This window comes from Euprymna scolopes, chromosome 40, assembly GCF_053919585.1.
Source record: "Euprymna scolopes isolate OS-2025 chromosome 40, ASM5391958v1, whole genome shotgun sequence".
NCBI classification, from domain to species: Eukaryota; Metazoa; Mollusca; class Cephalopoda; order Sepiida; family Sepiolidae; genus Euprymna; species Euprymna scolopes.
Genome location: NC_136521.1, coordinates 69,770,015 through 69,789,817, shown reverse-complemented (window position 1 = coordinate 69,789,817; position 19,803 = coordinate 69,770,015). Strand labels below are relative to the sequence as shown.

Sequence of the window (19,803 nt, the reverse complement as noted above, 5' to 3'; positions counted from 1 at the left end):
TAATTAAAAATTATACACCTAGGGTTTTCTGATAATTAAATTATCTTTATAATTCATGTAAATTTACTTCCAACCAGATCTAAAAATTTGAAACCTTAGAATGCAGAGCGACCCCCTTGTTTTCTTGCCAAAGCATGGCGACTTTTACACCTGACCATAACGTTGTGCAGATAACAATCAAGATGAGAACAATTGTCCGATTAATCCAACCATTAAAACATTCACATCAAATCATGTCAAAAATTCAGAACTGTATAAATAAAAAAATAAATAAATAAAAAAAAATGAGCAATTGATCCAATATTCAACAAATTTAGATTTGAACAGATCAATGAAATTAAGTTTGAATATTAAGGCCCAACTATATATATATATATATATATATATATATATATAAAAACAGTCAAGCTATGCTGATGAGAGGTAGTTACCTTGAAACACGCATGTACGTAGATTAATGTTTTAAAAAATAATAAAAATAAATAAAAATATTATATACGTCCAAATAAATTATGGGCAACTTTCTAAGTAAATAAAAATGAGCTTCGAGGCGAGGCCACTATTTAACTGTATTTATCGTTAAAAAAAAAAAAAAAAAAAAAAAAAAAAAAACAACAACAACAACAAAAACAAATCTAAATTTATAAGTGATAAAAATAAACTAAAGTCATCTGGGAGTTTGTGGCGGAACGGTTAACGCACCAAACTGTGGTAAACATGGTCTGGAGTTTGATTCCTAGAAACAGTCAAGGTACGCTGATGAGAAGTAGTTACCTTGAAACACACCTGTATGTAGATTACTGTTTTAAGAAATAATAAAAATAAATAAAATCTTATATACGTCCAAATAAATTATGGGTGACTTTCTAAGTAAATAAAAATGAGCTTTGAGGCGAGGCTACTATTTAACCATATTTATCGTAAAAAAAAAAAACAACAAATATATATATAAATATAATCATCCACATACAGTAGTTTTGTTGTATCACAACTCATCAGTGCGGTTAGACATACACTTTTCCTTAGCCGTGGATCAAACCTACAACCATTGCGTTGACAGTTGATAGTTCTAACGAATCAGTGCCATAAATATTTCTCCTTGAGTGTGCACTAAATCCACATTCGCCTGTTGCAGACAGTGTTCAAGCCATCATTTCAAATAAATAGTGGGCATCGCTTAATCGCTTTAAATACGCGTCGGGTGAAAATATATTTACAAAGTGCTCAACCCAAAGAGGGGGGGGGGACTTTAATTTATCATCCACATTCAATACTGTTTCGTTGTATCACAACTAATCAGTGCGGCTAGACAGACACCTTTCCCCCAGCCGTGGATATTGGAATCCTTTGTATATTTATTTATTTGCGAACTGTTATCCTCATCTTCATAGTTGCTATTGATACACGACACTTCAACCAACTATTCCTTTGGCCTTCTTCAGGTGGTCAACCGCGGTAGGATAAAAATGCAGAGTCTCTTAACTGTATCCTCAGTAATTACTGCCTTCCATAGTTGTTGTCATCTCACCACATTTTGGCCAACTAATCCTATGGCCTGCTTTGAGCCCATGTCGCAGTGGATAGAGATGTTGAATCTTTACGGTTCCAGGTGAGCAGTGTCTGAAGATAGCGGTTTCAATCCCAAACTAGGCCAGAGGATTAGTTGGCCAAAAACATGGTGAGGCGACAACAACTATGGAAGGCAGTAATTGCCAGAGATGCAGTTAAGAAACTCAGCATCCCTATCCTGTCATAGTTAACCACCTGAAGAAGGCCAGAGGATAAGTTGGTCGAAACATGGTGAAAAACAACAACTGATGAGGATAACAGTCCACAAAAAAATTTTTTTTTGTTCGTTTCTTATATTTTATAATAGAAGAAGTATGGTATCACATGGAAGATCCAGAGCAAGGACAGGCAAATCTGAAGGCAAACTATCGCCAAAGGCACAGCCACCTTCCAGGCCAACTGACGTGCGAACCTTGAGGAGAAGAGAAAGAGGGAGAGAAAAAAAAAATACCCCCACAGTAACCCTCCAAATGAAAATGGAGCTGCCTGCCCTCACTGAAAGGCAGTTCAAGGCCAGGATCAGCCTTGTCAGTCAATTTCACGCACACTAAAACCTAGAACATTCTGAGGAGTTGCCAAGAGATAGGGAGAGAGAGAGATAGTGTATAATATTATTACCAATATGAAAAACTATCCTAAGATTCAAACAAATTTATATTTGAACAACTGAATGAAATTTAATTTGAATATCAAGGTTCAACTATATGTTTGCAATGCTTATTAACTTCTGAACTGATAAATAAAAGTTCTAAAAAAAAAACAAAAAAAAAAACAACAATGCACAAGATAAATAAACAATTCTAATATTTAAACAAATTTAAATTTGAACATTTCTATGAAATTGTTTGAATATCAAGGTTCAACTATATGTTTGCAAGGCTTAATAACTCTTGAACTGATAAAGTTCTAAAAAAAAAAATTAAAAAAAAAAAAAAAAATAAAAATGAACGATTGATCCAACATTTAAACAAATTTAAATATTTCTTTGAAATTAAGTTTGAATATTAAGGTTCAACTATTTTTTTTTTGTTTATTTCTTATATTTTATAATAGGTACTTTTATGGCTTCTGAACAGTCTAATACAACTTAGATTATTTCCTATAAAAAAACTTGATCCAATATTCCAATAAATTCATTAACAATGAGATTCAGCAGAGGAATACAATTTGAATTTAAAACTCAACTTTATTTTTGACAGAATATCTTTTTAACAGATTGATATAATTTACAATATTTCCAATAGGAAATTTTGACCCAATATTCAAACAAATTTATATTTGAACAACTCAATGAAATTAAGTTTCCCGGTTTTTTTTTAATCTATCATATAAAGAGCAAACATCTGTTTGCATGTCCAGCTAAAACTTGAAAAATACACAACAAACACTCACAAAGTTGGTATTTTTATTTTATCGGCATAACTCTGGATGTATAATATCTAAAATAAATTAAAAAAAAAGATTTATTTAAGGGTCAAATGGCCATTTCTATCATTTAATGTTACCAAGACATATACACATTAGTCAATGTTGTTATGTAAAGGGAAGTAACTCTGTTTTTATGAAGTTATTTCCCTTGTTCTCACTTGAGTCCAGAGAAAGGAATGAGCTGGGCAAAGAGGGGGGGATAGAAAAATGGAAAAGGGAGAAAGAGAGAGGGATAGAAGTTATGTTGCACTTTTACCCGAGTATTTTATTTTTGAACATCAGAACAAATTAATCCAATTTGCATTTTTTCCCCCAGTTGAAAATTCGGTGCTAGTTAAGCTATAGTCGACAGATCGATTTTTTTTAAATAGGTTGTTTCAAGCAAAAACAATATTACGTACTTACTTGTCATGCTGAAAATAATAATATACCCAATAATTACAAAGAATCATCAAGTAGAAATTTATTTCTAGTTAAAAATAATTTTTACGGAAAATTGATAAAATCGCATTTTTCTTAGACGTTATAAAGTAAACAGTAGGAGTCTAGATGCAGGGGACATAACTCCGAAAAGAATATTCACGGCTGCAATACTTGTTGTCTATAGCGATAGACTTTTTCTTTTTTTTTTTTACTAAAAACATAACAGCTGTTGTTCTACTCGATGGTTTTTCATAATTTTGGGATATATTACTATTTTCGACATGACAATTAAGTACATAATATTGTTTTTGCTTAAAACGATATATTTAAAAAATGGATTTGCCGACTGAAGCTGAACAAGCACAGAAAATCCTGACCCCATTTTTAAATTCACGTATAGTCGATGAAGAATTTGAATATAGTGATTCAACTAATGAAGGAAAAAGCTGAGGATAAAAAATATTGAAGAGAGTTGCATTGTTAAGTTGGCTTCTATCTTTATACCTGGACACACACACACACACACACACACACAAAAGGAAAGGAAATCGGGTAAGAAAGATATAAGAGAAAAATAACAACAAATGATAATTTAACTGCTGTGTTGTAGAGGCGATTGATATTTCTCTCTTTTTTTGTAAAAGAGGCAGAAAAGGAACTTCTTTTGTAGGAGGAAAGTGTGGCAGGTCGACAGATCAGAGATGAATTGATGAAGAGCAGTTTTTTTTTTTTCATCACATGTGTAAATGTTTGTATATCATTTTTTAAATAAAATTTTTTCTTTCTTTTTTTTTCCTGCTTTTGTCTTCAGGTACGTCGTACAATTAAATATATTGCTACGCAAATGGTCACCACCATTATAAGTCCAATTACAACCAGCAGAATTCGATTTTGGATCACCCTGAAAATAGATAAACAAAATAATGCACATAAAACTTGTTATATATAAGTTAATTATTTAAAAAAAAAATTATGTTACAAATTTCAGAGATATATCATGGTTTCATTGCAGTGGATCTGTCTTTTAAAAATCCAAACAAATCACCAGACTCGTGAAATGAAAAGAAATGAAAATCAAAATAATCTAATTATACCAAATTACTTCTACAAACGATTATCCCGCAACTGTCTCAATGACTACAATACACACATTAACCTAATCCTTGAATTAACCCTGATCCTTGAGTGGCATCCATACCTTGTGGCAAGCCCTTTGTAAAAAAAAACAAAAACAAAAAAAAAACGAATCAATAAAGAAGAAGAAAACTTTTTTTATTTTATCTCTTATATTTACCTTTGCACTTTTTACTCCCTATTCAACTTCTATTTATCCATACTATATTTTTATTTTTATTTCTAGGTCTATGTTCTTATGCTGGGTCTACATTATATATAATTCAAACATGGTAGTGTTTGTATATTTGGCTAAGCGGCAGTTTCAGTCATTTAGAACTGCTTTAAAGCTTTACTTTTTAAAAATTCAATTTATAACACGATATAATCAATTCTTAATGCTGCAATATTTTAAGTTATAAATTTATTAGAATATCTTGTCCTTTTGTTTTCCAGTTTTAACAATTAGTCCTTTACTTTTCCATGTGTAAGCTTAATCATATTTTTCATGCTCATATTTTTCTATTGTTTATATATATATATATATATATATATATATATATATATATATATATATATATATATTTATTTATATTATTTATTGTCTTTTGGTAAATTTTTTTCCAATTATATTTCACTTGTGTATACCAATCCTTTTTGCTTAGAAGCTCAATGTTTGTTAAATAAGACAACAGAGCATATATAAACAAATAACTGTATATCTACCTTCCAAGATCGAAATATTTATTTTTCTTACCAACACAGTTCTTTTCACATATTAAAATTTTGGTACATTTTTTTACAGATTCATTATGTTCCAAAGGTAATGCCTCCTATTTTTTTTTTTTTATTCTGCCCGAATGGATCAAAGGAAGTTGCAAATTGCATTGTTATGATGACTGCACTTATACATTCACCACCTGAAAGTTTCATCTCTTTGTTGCAGATATTGACAGTGTGAGTCTGACATGGATGTGTATTAGAAGTAGAAATGATACCAGAGGCATGGTTAATGTTCAGAATATGTTTAAAGAACATTAACCATGCCTCCGGTCAGACATGGCAATATATTTTCTCCTCTAAAATTAAAAATGCTTTTTAATTTTTTAATTTTCTTGCCTGATGAGATCAATAATGATCAAAACGGTCTGCACATTGTAGCAAGATATGACTATATTTACATAAAGAAAAATAAAAAAATTATATATATATATATATATATATATATATATATAGAATTGAATTTGAGATATTATACATATTTTTTTATATATAATTCGACACAATCCCTGCCATCAATAGAAGGTCCGGGACTAGAATTTCACACAATTTTCAGCTACTCAGAAAAACCCAAATCTAGGATTTCTTGTTTATTGTTGGCATTGTGTGTGCAGGTTATGGCAATTTTAGAATCGGACAGTCGAGATGTTAGGGTTAAATAAAGTATGAATTCTTGATTAAAGTTTTACCTTTTCATCATACCAGTTAAAACTCTGGAACTCTTCCCAAGAGCAGCATTCATATCTTCAAGCTGAAAATAAAAAAAAGATTCTAGTGATGGGACGATTCCAATATTTTTCCAGATTCTGATAGAATCACAGATTCCGTGCTAAATTCCCAATTCTGATTCAATTACCAATTCCGATTGTTTATAAATCTCTAATTATTTGTGTTTTGAACTCTATCAAGGCTGGATATATATATATATATATATATATATATATATATATATATATATATGGGGAGATGTATGCAGAACAGGATATTTTGATGGTACAACAATGTTGAAAGAATGGAAAATTTTTAGGTTAGTAGATGTAAAACAGTTGAAGAAGCAAGGTCAGTTGAGCAAAGAAAACATGGATAAATGTGTTAAGGATGGATTTGAAAGATGGAGAAATGAAGATTTGGTTGAGATAGACACGTTTAGAAGTCAATTTCTAAAAGTCATTCAACACACGTCAATGTGTAAAACAAATGTGAAACAAAATACGATGAATGTGATAATGAAGCATAACATTTTTTGCCTACCCGAGATCGTCCTCGTTGAATCGTCTGACGCTGAGTATGTAAATCTTCTAAGATGGTGCTGCCAAGTTGTTCTGTTAAAAAGAAAAAAAAAAAAAATGAAATAATGATCATGTAATTGTTTATTAAAAATTGGAAAAATGATTGGAGAAAAAGTTTAGTTGGTGACAATTTATGGTTTTGAATTAGGAAAAGACTCATTTTTTGGATCTTATCCAAGATGTAGAGGGCTGAAAAGTATAAACTCTGAAAACCCCTAAGAAAAAAAAAGCAAACCACATAGTAGTAGGGACTGCTTTCATGCAAATTATAACATGGTATATTTTAAACTAATATTTATCAAAGTTTCACAAATTCTCAGCCCAAAAACGATTGGATTTTAAGTTACCATTTTGAAAATTAGTAAATTGAAAATGAGCATATAAAGTAAAAAAAAAAAAAAAAATCACTGCGAATAATTTTCCCCACTCTTTATCTGTACCCAAATCAAAACGTAGATTCCATGAATAAAGCTTCTTTCTTAGAAGTGCACGCCTGTGGAACTCTCTTCTGTTTGCCTGTTTCCCACCTGACTACAACTTGAATGCCTTCAAGTCCAACATAAACAAATTCCGCCTCCTTAACTAATCTAATTTATCAAATCTCCATTATTAACGATTATTACGATATTAGTCCATTGATTACTGTACACACAAAAACTCTTGTCCCTGAGTGGCCTCTGGGCCTTGATAAGTGGAGACTACCATGTAAAAAAAAAAAATTTTTTTTTAATTTTGAAATAGATTTTTTGTTTCTCCTGATTTACATATTACAAAATTTAAGAACAGTTTTCTTTAACAATTTAAAGTTTTCTTTAAAAATATCTTAAAGCTTAAAAAATTTTATTAAAAAATTCCTTAGGAAAAATCCTGATGGAAATTTAATGACATGACGTTTTAATGAAAATTTTATGACATGTCTTTTTAATGAAAATTTTATGACATGATTATCTGATGAGAATTTTTAATAAAAATTTTATGGCGAGACTTTTTAATGGAAATTTTGTGACGAGAATTTTGAATGAAAATTTTGTGAAAAGACTTTGTAATGAAAAAAATTTTTTTTTTTTTTTTTTTTTTTACATGGAGGTCACCACTTATCAAGGCCTGGAAGCCACTCGAGGATAAGGGTTATTGCATGTACAGTAACCAATGGGATAGTGTTGTAATAATCGTTAGTATTGGAGATTTGATAAAGTGTCTTACTTAAGGGGGCAATTCATCAGGAATTTGTTTATGTTAGACTTGAAGACATCAAAGTTGTAGTCAGGTGGGAAACAGGCAATGAAATTGTGAAAAGACTTTGTAATGAAAATTTTGTGACAAAAATTTTAATGGAAAATTTGTGACAAGAATTTTTAGCGGAAAATTTGATAACTATAAAATAAGTATGCACTAAAACAATTTGTGAATTCAACCAAAAAATATACCATTTTCTTTGCCCAAAAGCAAATAATTACCTGTTTCAATAGCAGTCCGATACCCATGATCAAGTTTCCGACCAACTCGTTCTAATCTTTCAGAATTTTCTAGCAGTCTTGTACGCTATAGAGATAAGGAAATACAAAAGACATGGTAAAATCATAATATTAAAATCTTAAAAAGTGCAACAATTATTATCTTAAAAAATAAACATTCTTTTTTAAAGAAAAAATAGATTTTTTTATTTCGTTTCAGCTATAGACTCAAAGATTCAAGCATATTACTAAAATATTGCTGAATAGTTCCATTCGCTGAAATGATATAACTATGTCAAACTCATTAATAAGAGCTTAATGTAGTTTGCTTGAAGCATTGTCAAGTGTGTATATAAAGTTACACACTTCTGGAATTTGATGCATTTGGGGGGGGGTAGTTGCAGATGGCAAAGGTGGTTTTGGAGAGGACGGTCGACTGTCTGGGCTTACGAGGATGATATCAATAGAGGCCTGACTCAGGATGGTCGGTCAAGGCAGTGATCCTGGATTGAGGTGCACCGGGAATGACATCAAATAAGTTTAAAATGGAGGATATAAAATTTCTGGAGATAAGTATCAGTGAGACTGACTGCCATTTCAGACAATACGTGGAGGAATATTCTGATGTCATCCGTCCCAATAAAAGAGAAACAGCCAGACAACGAGAAGAGAAACAACAACGGTGGTGAGGAAAGTGAACATATATCTCTGGCATTTTGCACACACACAACATCACCCTGTGACCCTCTCCTTGCTGTCAGTGTTGTCACTGGAGGATAAACATTGTTTGTAATCATTCATTCCTATTATTTTTTATTTAAAAGTACAAGAGACTTTGTTTTGTATTTATGTCTGATTGTGGGGGCATGAATAATTGTACGGATTCAAACAAACAACGACTAACGATCCGGCTAGTTTTATGAATAACGCAACAACTACATCACTGTCATCAGGTCTGTCCATTGCTGACCCCTGTGAATCCATCGTTGCCCACCAAGGATGCAAGTCGGTCACAGTTTCCAAGATCACTTTGATGTAAGCCAAGTCCTCAGTTAACCACCATTCTTCTTCCATCATCCCAGTAGGAGTTTTGGTGCTATGGCCTTGTGAATCAGGTCAGTTGGGGGACAATGAAGGATGTACCCAAACCATTGGAGCCTCTTGATAAGAAGCATTTCCTCACATTGAATGTAGATTGTGGCGTTTGGGACAGGATCAAAAATACGAACCGCGAGAATATGTCGAAAACATCACTGATTAAAGACTTCCAGCCTTTGAATGTCAACTACTCACAAGGGTTAGTAAGAATCATGGTCTCTTTTGAAACCCAAGCTCTGACAATTCAATGCTGAGGTTTAATGATGCCTGGGGCTAATACTTTGATTGTATGCTTCAAAGAGTCAAGTATAAGTGCTAGTACTAAGAAATATTATGAGAAAGGGAAATAATTTGAATCTGATTGGATGTGTCTCACCCCCTTCGTATAGCACTCCCCCCCCCCTGCTATGGAAGAATTCGGTTTTTATTTACTTGATCTTCAGCATCATGAGAATCATCACCAAGAATGTCTTCCCTGCTGTCCAATCCTAATTTGGCTCGTCTCTGTAAAAAAAAAAAAAAAAAATGTCATTTAAGGAGGACTAAGACCCCCCCCCCCAAAAAAAAAAAAAAAAAAAAAACAGACATTTCTGGAGTGCTAGGAAAAAAATGGACATTTAAGGAGCACTGCAAAAAAAAAAAATAAATAAATAAATAAAAAAAAAAATAAAAATTAAAAAAAAAAAATGAACATTCAAGAAGCTCTAGGAAAATAGACATTCAAAGAGCACTACGAAAATGGAAATCTTTTGATTTATGGCTAGTTTTATTACTTGGATAATTAAATGTAGAGAGAGATAGGGAAAGGGGAAGAGAAGAGAGGAAAGGGAGAGAGAGGAAAGGGAGAGACAAGAAGAGAGGAAAGGGAGAGAGAGGAAGAGAGGAAAGGGAGAGAGAGGAAGAGAGGAAAGGGAGAGAGAGGAAGAGAGGAAAGGGAGAGAGAGGAAGAGAGGAAAGGGAGAGAGAGGAAGAGAGGAAAGGGAGAGAGAGGAAGAGAGGAAAGGGAGAGAGAGGAAGAGAGGAAAGGGAGAGAGAGGAAGAGAGGAAAGGGAGAGAGAGGAAGAGAGGAAAGGGAGAGAGAGGAAGAGAGGAAAGGGAGAGAGAGGAAGAGAGGAAAGGGAGAGACAAGAAGAGAGGAAAGGGAGAGACAAGAAGAGAGGAAAGGGAGAGACAAGAAGAGAGGAAAGGGAGAGACAAGAAGAGAGGAAAGGGAGAGACAAGAAGAGAGGAAAGGGAGAGAGAGGAAGGTGAGAGAAATTCAATGTAAATAAGTTTTTTTAAGCCGTCCTCTCATAATTAAACCCTACCCAAGTTGCTTGTGACTTTTGTTATTTATGAAAATCAATATTTGTATTTTCTTTGGCAGAGAATAATAATTTAAATTGTTTTTTTTCTTTTAGTTTGAACTTGTTTTTGTTAAATATCTTCAAAAAACAACAACCGTCAATAATTTCCCACTCTCTATCTGTGCTTAAAACTAAACGAAAATTCCATGAGTAAAGTTTCTTTCCTAGAACTGTTCATCTGTGAAACACAATACTGCGGGACTGCCTCCCAGCTTACTAGGTTTTTTCAAGTCTAATGTAAATAGGTTCTTGCTGAACCATCTTCTTATATAATTAACCATACCCAAGTTCTGCCATTACTGATCATCAGTGTTGTCTCACCATTTACCTAACACTAACATTAACATTAACCTTTATCCCTGAGTGGCCTCCGGGCCTTGATAAATCGTGAGCTCCAAGTAAAAAAATAAATAAATAGATGATAATTCTTACATTTCATGAGTGATGTTTCTGACAAAGGGGGAAGAATTGCTGTTTGTAGGTTAGTTATTGTTTCGAGTGGGGAGTATGTGGAGATTTTTTTATCAATCCTCTCATAGTCTTCATCATCATAATTCAGCTGTAAATTTATCAATTATATCATTATCCTCGAGTGGCTTTTGGTCTTGGGTAACTCATTTGTAAAAATTAAAAATAATTCTTTCCGGATTTAGGTCACCAATTCTCATAGTAAAAAAAAAAATTGCTTACATGCAATCTATTTTTATCGCATTTAATTGTAACATCAAACATTTTAGACTTTGGTTGATGAAAAAAAAAAAAAAAAAAAAAAACTTACGACATCCGTTTGTAATTTCGAAAGTTCTGTTTTGTAACTTTTAACTCGGGTTTGGTATTTTTGTCGGTCTTTTCCTGGTTGTTCTTTCACCTCCAAATCCATTTGCTCCAGCTGTGGGAAAAAAAACCCAAAAAGAAACAAAATCAAGAAATTGTAAATGATGATATAGAGAAAATTGAAATGAATGAGAAAATTACTTGTCTTAAAAAGTCTGTCAGTCTTTGTTTTTTTTTTGACAGTTGAGAGAGAGAACGGTCAGTAAAGATTACAGTTAAAGTTTAGACGAATATTTAATATAATTTTTAACTCTTAGATTCATCCACCCAGGCATCTATGCATCTTGTAGGGTTCAACTGCTGAATAATAAGAAAAAACAAAAATGGCAACACCCAGTTAATTTTATCTTCAACAATCATGCAAAATCCATTTGCTCCAACTGCAGGAAAAAAAAGAAAGAAATTGTTAATGACAATGCAGAGAAAATTGTAATAAGTGCAAGAATTACTTGTCTCAAAGAACACCGACATCTCTATGCATCTTGGAGGGTTTAACTGCTGAATAATAATATATATAAAAAAATAAATAAATAAAAAAAAAAAAATAGCAATGCCCAGTTGATTTTATCTTCAATGTTTGCGCAAATTCTTGCCGATCATATTCTTAAAGTTTTTTTTTACTCACTTTCCCCGCAAACAAGGCATATGACCACTTGAACGTAAGGGGGCTACTAATTGGGATTATGCCTAAGAAAGATTAACAAGATGTTGGTTTATGTTATATTTGAACTTCTGCATATCAGTACAGCCAGGGAAGCAGGTAGCAGGAAAGGAATTCCAAAGTCTAGCTGTTCACGGGAAGAAACTATTAGAGTAGAAAGCTTTCTGGCATTTAGGGATCTCTACAGTGAAGAGGTGTGATTTTGTTGCTAAGCGGGTTTGTTGGGGATATGTACGTCGGAGGGGCACAGGTGCAATGAGCTTATCAAAGCACTTTCCATTAAAATATTTGTAAAACAGGCACAAAGATGCAACATTGCGGTGATGGGACAGAGGCTGGAGCCTAGTTGATAAAGCGGGACCTATTAGGTTGAAGACTTTTTTTGGGACTCTTATCGAAAAGGGAGAAACTAGTGGTATATGCACCAGCCTAGATGTGGTAACAATACTCCATGCATGAGCAAATGGTGGCCTTGCAAAGGTATAGGATACTCTCAGGTGTGAGTAGTCTTCTAGCTTGATAAAGGGAACCCAACTTCCTTGCAGCAGCTTTCACGATGTCCTCACTATATCTGTTCCAGTTTATATTGCCTGTGAATGTTAAGCCAAGAAGTTTGAAAGAAGACGTCTCAGGTAGAGAGTTATTTGTCATGGCTATCGGCGAGGCTTCTTAATGAGATGTTAGTAGTTTGAATAAAAAACCCATTGTTTTTAGAGACTGACCCCATTTGGATTTTGGAGTAGAGAGCTTTCACAGCAGTGTGTCGGATTTAACACTGGACATTGCTCACTGAAAGAACAGAATAGTTAATCTGTTTGGGAAAGTGCAGAATAGTTAACAATTATTAATTTAACCACAGAAAAACAAATTACACTTTTTGTTGCAATTATGGTTTATATATATATATATATATATATATATATATATATATTATATAAATCTCACCTGTCTGTTTAAATGTATGTATGTTTGTCTGTCTGCCTAAAACTTTTGATATAGGCGACAGATTTTAACGAGATCAGTATCGTTTTGAAGCTTGACACTTCGGAAGACAAATATTGAAAAATTGGCTAAAAATATTAATTCCTTCACCCTCAACTGGGCACTTTTCTACGCTTTTTTCGCCAAGATTTTTGAACGTCATCCTCTATTTTTGATTGACTAGCATTAATTTAAACCTTCACCACTTCTGGTTTGGCGATGGATGCAACAGCAAAGACATCACTTTTTTTTTTCACATTCTTGGTTTGAGCCTGCCTACTACCACTTTTTTTTTTTCACATTCTTGGTTTGAGCCTGCCTACTACCACTTTTTTTTTTTTTCACATTCTTGGTTTAAGCCTGCCTACTACCACTTTTTTTTTTTGCTCAACACACCTCCAAACACCTGGGCAACGCCGGGCACCCAGGCTAGTATATATATAAAATTAAAAAAATAAACGGTTTAAAGCCAAACAAGTGAAGAATCTTTTTCAATAAATAAACATATGCATTTATTAAAGTTAAATCTGATATTTTGATTCATAACATAATCTTCATCAGGAAATACAGTTTTTTCTTTCTTTATTTTTATGTACCATGGTGGTGGTAATGCTTGGCATGTTTTTGTTTTTCAGATGTTGGTGAAGTATAAGGCTTAAATGCTCGATATAGTAGAAGACACCGGTCGAGCATGTAGGTGTTTAGCCTACTGTTTCTAGCACTGTTGATATGGAACGCAACATTCAAAACTTTAACGGTTTAAAGCCAAACAAGTGCAGAGTCTCTTTCAATGAATAAACAAATTTAATATTAATAAATAATTTTAATAAATAAACATATTTATTACAATTAAATATCTTTAATTTATTTTTTCTTTTTCTAATTTCCTAAGACTGGAGAGGGGATGTCGATAGTATCACACTATCACGCTTAAGTTTGAAATTGTATTTTAGGTGTATGCATGCACGTCTACAAGGATGTGGATCAAGATCAAGTGGGGAAATTCAGAGAAAAAATCTGTTGCTCTCCCATACATCATGAAAAAATGGGTCACTAAATACAGAAGTATTGAAAAAGTGTTACCCCCCCCTACATTTCTGTGTAATAAACAATGAAAAGGGAGTCTTTGAGTTATCCTTAAAATTATTCTAAACCCAAGTGGTTAACGCCACAAACTGAAAATCATGGTGTTCCTAGTTCAATTCCAGTCTGTTCCAGAGAAGCACTTTCATCAAACCAACACCTGAACTTGTGTTCATGCATGTTTAGAAGAACCTTTGTCAGTCGATTGATGACACTTAAATCTGCATGCGCATTTTCATTGCTACGTGTGCAAATTGAACGACTACATACTAGGTTGTCCCAAAAGTTTGTAAACACTTAAAAAAAAAAATTAAATTTTTTATACAATTTTTTAATTTTTTTCTTTTACATTTCTATTCTGGATCACTCTTGATAAAATTGAGCTGCGATTTTAATTTGTTACTGCTGTGTCGGTCGGTACTAACACTATTCAGGTTTAACTGGCTTCCTCTAAAGGAGGAAGTTTCATGGGAGTATCAAATTCACAAGCGGTCCCCAGTCACATGTATATCCCCGTTAGGGGAGATGACGACATTAGGTTTTTCCAACGCTTTCAGATGATTCATTGCAATTGTTTGTAAGGATGCAATACCGTAAGGCGTGTTTTTTTTTGTTTTTTTTTACAAAGGAGTCGTTACTTATCAAGACCAGAGGCCACTCAAGAGTAAGGGTTGATCAGTGTACAGTGGTCAATGGGACAATGTTGTAGTAATTGTTAGTAGTGGAAATTTAGTAAATTGGATTAAGGGAAACGGCTCATAAAGAACTTGTTTACATCAGACTTGAAGACAAGCATATTATAGTCAGCCGGAAAGCAGTCAATGCAAGAAGGTTCCACATGTGTGCAGTTCTAAGAAAGAAGCTTTGTTCATGGAATCTACGTTTAGGTTTAGGTGCAAATAAAGAGTGGGAGGAATTATTCATAGCGTTTTCAGCTAGACGAGTGTTTCTCGTGTAAGTTTGACGAAGGGGGGGGACCATACATTGGAGCTCAGACAAGCACTTGCCATGAAAATAACGATAAACCAGAGACGTCTCTTCTGTGAGAAAGAGGTTGCAGGGAAGAGAAATAGGCTATGAAGTCTATTTTGCACTCTGTCAAGGCAGGATAAGTTTTCCTAACAATATAGTAATCGTTAGTAATGGAAATTCGGTAAATTTGTTAACTTAAGTGGAATGGCTCATCAAGAACTTGTTTATGTTGGGCTTGAAGATAATCATATTGTAGTCAGCTGGAAAGCAGGAAAACGGAAGACACATCTACAGGCATGCAGTTCTAAGAAAGAAGCTTTGTTCATGGAATCTACGTTTAGGTTTAGGCACAGATAAAGAGTGGGGGGAATTATTGATAGTGTTTTCAACTAGACGAGTGTTTCTTGTTTGGTGAGGGGGGACCATAGATTGAAGCTCAGTTGAACACTTTCCATGAAAATAACGATAAAGTAGAGACAAACTCGCAACATCTCTTCTGTGAAATATAGGTTGCAGGGAAGAGAAAAGGACATCTTCTACGAGGCTACGAAGTCTATTTTGAACTCTATCAAGGCAGGACAAGTCCTTTCTAGCAGCTCCTGCCCAGATGTGGCAACAGTACTCCATCCTTGGACATACCTGGCTCTTATATAGGTAGAGAATTGCATCAGCAGTGAGATATCTACTGGATCGATAGAAGGTGTACGTGCAGAAGGCATGGACTAGCATGTACCAGTGCATGTGGACATTGCCAAGATGGCAACTGTGACAACATGAAAAATCAAGTGACCCGAAAAGTAGAATTACTTGTATTGGGATATAAAGGCAAATACTCATCTTTTTGTAACAAATTTCTGTTTTTGATGGCTTTTTGTTTTTTTTTAAAAGTCTGAGGTAGATCTTGACCATAAACTGTTTTATGTTGAGAGGCAAGGGACGGTTCACGACATCGGCATCGTTTTGAAGCTCAATCCTTTGGATGACAAATATCGAAAAATTGGCTAAAAACATTAATTCCTTCACCCTCAACTGGGCACTTTTCTACAGGGAGGGGTCGCTTTTTTCGCCAATATTTTTGAAAATCATCCCCTCTTTTCGATTGACTAGCCTTAATTTAAACCTTCGTCACTTCTGGTTTGGCGATGGATGCAACAACAAAGACGTCACTTTTTTTTTTTTTTTTTCACATTCATTTGCTCCTTCGCGGTACAGGTTCGAGCATGCCTACCTACTACTTTTTTTTTTTTTTTTTTTTTTGCTCAACACACACCTCCAAACACCCAGGTTTATTAACATATCCCTGTATATACGGTTGAGTAGAAAAAAAGTGATGAGCCAAAAAAGCAGAACATCCTCCAAGATTTTAATAGAATATCATATAACCTGGGATTTATACTGAAATTATTGCATTTTTTTTTTTTTGGCCCACTCTATAGAAGTGGCTGAGAGAAGGGGCAGGGGTAACCTTAGATATGTTATAAGGGCAGGGGTAACCTTAGATATGTTCTAAGGGCAGGGGTAACCTTAGATATGTTCTAAGGGCAGGGGTAACCTTAGATATGTTCTAAGGGCAGGGGTAACCTTAGATATGTTCTAAGGGCAGGGGTAACCTTAGATATGTTCTAAGGGCAGGGGTAACCTTAGATATGTTCTAAGGGCAGGGGTAACCTTAGATATGTTCTAAGGGCAGGGGTAACCTTAGATATGTTATAAGGGCAGGGGTAACCTTAGATATGTTATAAGGGCAGGGGTAACCTTAGATATGTTATAAGGGCAGGGGTAACCTTAGATATGTTATAAGGGCAGGGGTAACCTTAGATATGTTATAAGGGCAGGGGTAACCTTAGATATGTTATAAGGGCAGGGGTAACCTTAGATATGTTATAAGGGCAGGGGTAACCTTAGATATGTTATAAGGGCAGGGGTAACCTTAGATATGTTATAAGGGCAGGGGTAACCTTAGATATGTTATAAGGGCAGGGGTAACCTTAGATATGTTATAAGGGCAGGGGTAACCTTAGATATGTTATAAGGGCAGGGGTAACCTTAGATATGTTATAAGGGCAGGGGTAACCTTAGATATGTTATAAGGGCAGGGGTAACCTTAGATATGTTATAAGGGCAGGGGTAACCTTAGATATGTTATAAGGGCAGGGGTAACCTTAGATATGTTATAAGGGCAGGGGTAACCTTAGATATGTTATAAGGGCAGGGGTAATCTTAGATATGTTATAAGGGCAGGGGTAACCTTAGATATGTTATAAGGGCAGGGGTAACCTTAGATATGTTATAAGGGCAGGGGTAACCTTAGATATGTTATAAGGGCAGGGGTAACCTTAGATATGTTCTAAGGGCAGGGGTAACCTTAGATATGTTCTAAGGGCAGGGGTAACCTTAGATATGTTCTAAGGGCAGGGGTAACCTTAGATATGTTCTAAGGGCAGGGGTAACCTTAGATATGTTATAAGGGCAGGGGTAACCTTAGATATGTTCTAAGGGCAGGGGTAACCTTAGATATGTTCTAAGGGCAGGGGTAACCTTAGATATGTTCTAAGGGCAGGGGTAACCTTAGATATGTTATAAGGGCAGGGGTAACCTTAGATATGTTATAAGGGCAGGGGTAACCTTAGATATGTTATAAGGGCAGGGGTAACCTTAGATATGTTATAAGGGCAGGGGTAACCTTAGATATGTTATAAGGGCAGGGGTAACCTTAGATATGTTCTAAGGGCAGGGGTAACCTTAGATATGTTCTCAGGGCAGGGGTAACCTTAGATGTGTTCTAAGGGCAGGGGTAACCTTAGATGTGTTCTAAGGGCAGGGGTAACCTTAGATGTGTTCTAAGGGCAGGGGTAACCTTAGATGTGTTCTAAGGGCAGGGGTAACCTTAGATGTGTTCTAAAGGCAGGGGTAAGATATGTTATAAGGGGTGATTCAACATCACTGACAACCATTTCATGTAAACGATTGACCCTGAAAACATGGGTAAAAAATGCAAGATTTATTGGTTTGTCATGAAACCTGACTGAATTAGTTTTAAAACATAATGGAAAATGACTTGTAAGTCGAGGAAGGTGGGCTCTCTCTACCATGCTAGAAAGTTACTTACGCCTTAGAGTATCCTACACCTCTACAAGGCCACCATTCGCTCATGCATGGAGTATTGTTGTCAGATTTGGCCTGGTGCATCTTCTACTAGTCTCTCACTCTTAGACAGGGTTTAAAAGAAAGTCACCAAGCTAATAGGTCCTAAACGGTTAGCTAGGCTTCAACCTCTATCCAATTGATGAACTGTTGCATCCCTCAGCCTGTTTTTCAAGTATTTTAATGGTAGGTGTTCCAACAAACTACAAGCCCTTGTACCCTCTCAATGTAAATACCACCGACAAACCCGAAAAGCAGCAAAATCCCACCCCTACATAGTAGAGATACTCAGATGCCAGAAAGCCTTCTACTCTAATAGTTTCTTCCCTAGGACTGCTTGTCTTTGGAATTCCCTTCCGGGTTCCTGCTTCCCTGACTGTACTGACATGCAGAAGTTCAAGAGTAATGTAAACCAACATCTTGCTGCTCAACTCCCTACATAGTATCCCTGCAAATTATGTCTCACATAATAGCCCCCTACATTAAAGTGGCGCTGTGTCTTGTTTGGGCTGAAAATGCAATTTAAAACAAGTGAAGCATGCATGGTCCCCCGTGAGTGCACAGTGAACGAGGCATAAAAAAATGACAAAATTCAGTCCCCCCCCCATTTAGCTCCAAAAGTCCTCAGGGGACGTCAAATCCTGGTGAAAATGAACAAACGGTGCAGTTTTAGGCCTTAACATATGTAAATTTGAGTTCTGCATCATGCGAAAAAAAAAAAAAAAAAATGAATAAGTCCATCATTTGCCCCCACCCCTATTTAGCCCCAAAAGTCCCCAAGGCCTTAACATATTTAAATTTCAGTTCACCACCATGAATATTTGCTAAATAGACATACACAGAAAATTTTGGACAAATATGGTAAAATAGTCCCAAAAATGGAGTGTTTTTATGAGCCCGAAAAGAGGCCCTGGTGCACACCCAATGGTTATCGCGAAGTATAGACAAACAAAATTATATAGAAATCAGTTAGTTACAACTTTTCAGAAAATTTTATAAAAATTCAAACTATCAATTTTTTTTAATAAGCACAAAAGTGTCAATTTTAGCTATTTTAACCTGAAAGGCACCCCTGGGCGGGGGGGGGGGGGGAGGAGTTTTCCCAGAAAATCCATTCTGTTACTTTTTTTACTCATATCATGTTTTAATGTTTGTGCAAAATTTTAAAAAATTCCAAGGCGTAGTTATTGAGAAAAGTGCGAACGGATAAGAGTGAATTTACAGGTCCACCCTCCTTTTGTCAGAGGAAAAAAAACAAAAAAGTCGAAAATGTTCAACTTTGAAATTTAAAACTTTCCCATACTCAAATCTTATCCAACTTTTTGTATGATGTAAAGTAGACCCAACCTGACATAAAACGATAAAAAAATAAAATGCTGCAATTTTTTGTCAGTTGGTGCATTGGCCTGTTCACACCGATTAAACGAAGGAACTGAAGAATATCAGTTTGTGAATTTTCATCGTTTGAGTCAAAATCATTTTAAAAAAACTGCACTTACATTCCGTGAAACAATTGACGATGAAGGACCAAAAACAGAAAGTGTATACGTTTCCACAACGGCAAGAAAAATGTGATGATATGTTTTTTTTTGTTGTTTTTTTTTGCAACAGGCTTGGCAAATCAGTTC

General features: G+C 34.7%; 1 protein-coding gene across 1 annotated transcript in view; it reads right to left on the bottom strand.

Annotated features, from left to right (window-relative positions):
- Positions 1-2,960: 2,960 nt before the first annotated feature.
- Positions 2,961-19,803, bottom strand: part of LOC145265621 (vesicle transport through interaction with t-SNAREs homolog 1A-like) — a 25,926-nt gene continuing 9,083 nt past the window's right edge. The window contains exons 3-8 of the mRNA XM_080121654.1: positions 11,279-11,389; positions 9,587-9,658; positions 8,060-8,144; positions 6,565-6,635; positions 6,003-6,064; positions 2,961-4,321 (exon numbers count right to left, since the gene is read on the bottom strand). Of these exons, the coding sequence (XP_079977780.1) occupies positions 4,228-4,321; positions 6,003-6,064; positions 6,565-6,635; positions 8,060-8,144; positions 9,587-9,658; positions 11,279-11,389 (495 nt within the window). The 3' untranslated portion in view covers positions 2,961-4,227. The remainder of the gene's footprint in view (positions 4,322-6,002; positions 6,065-6,564; positions 6,636-8,059; positions 8,145-9,586; positions 9,659-11,278; positions 11,390-19,803) is intronic.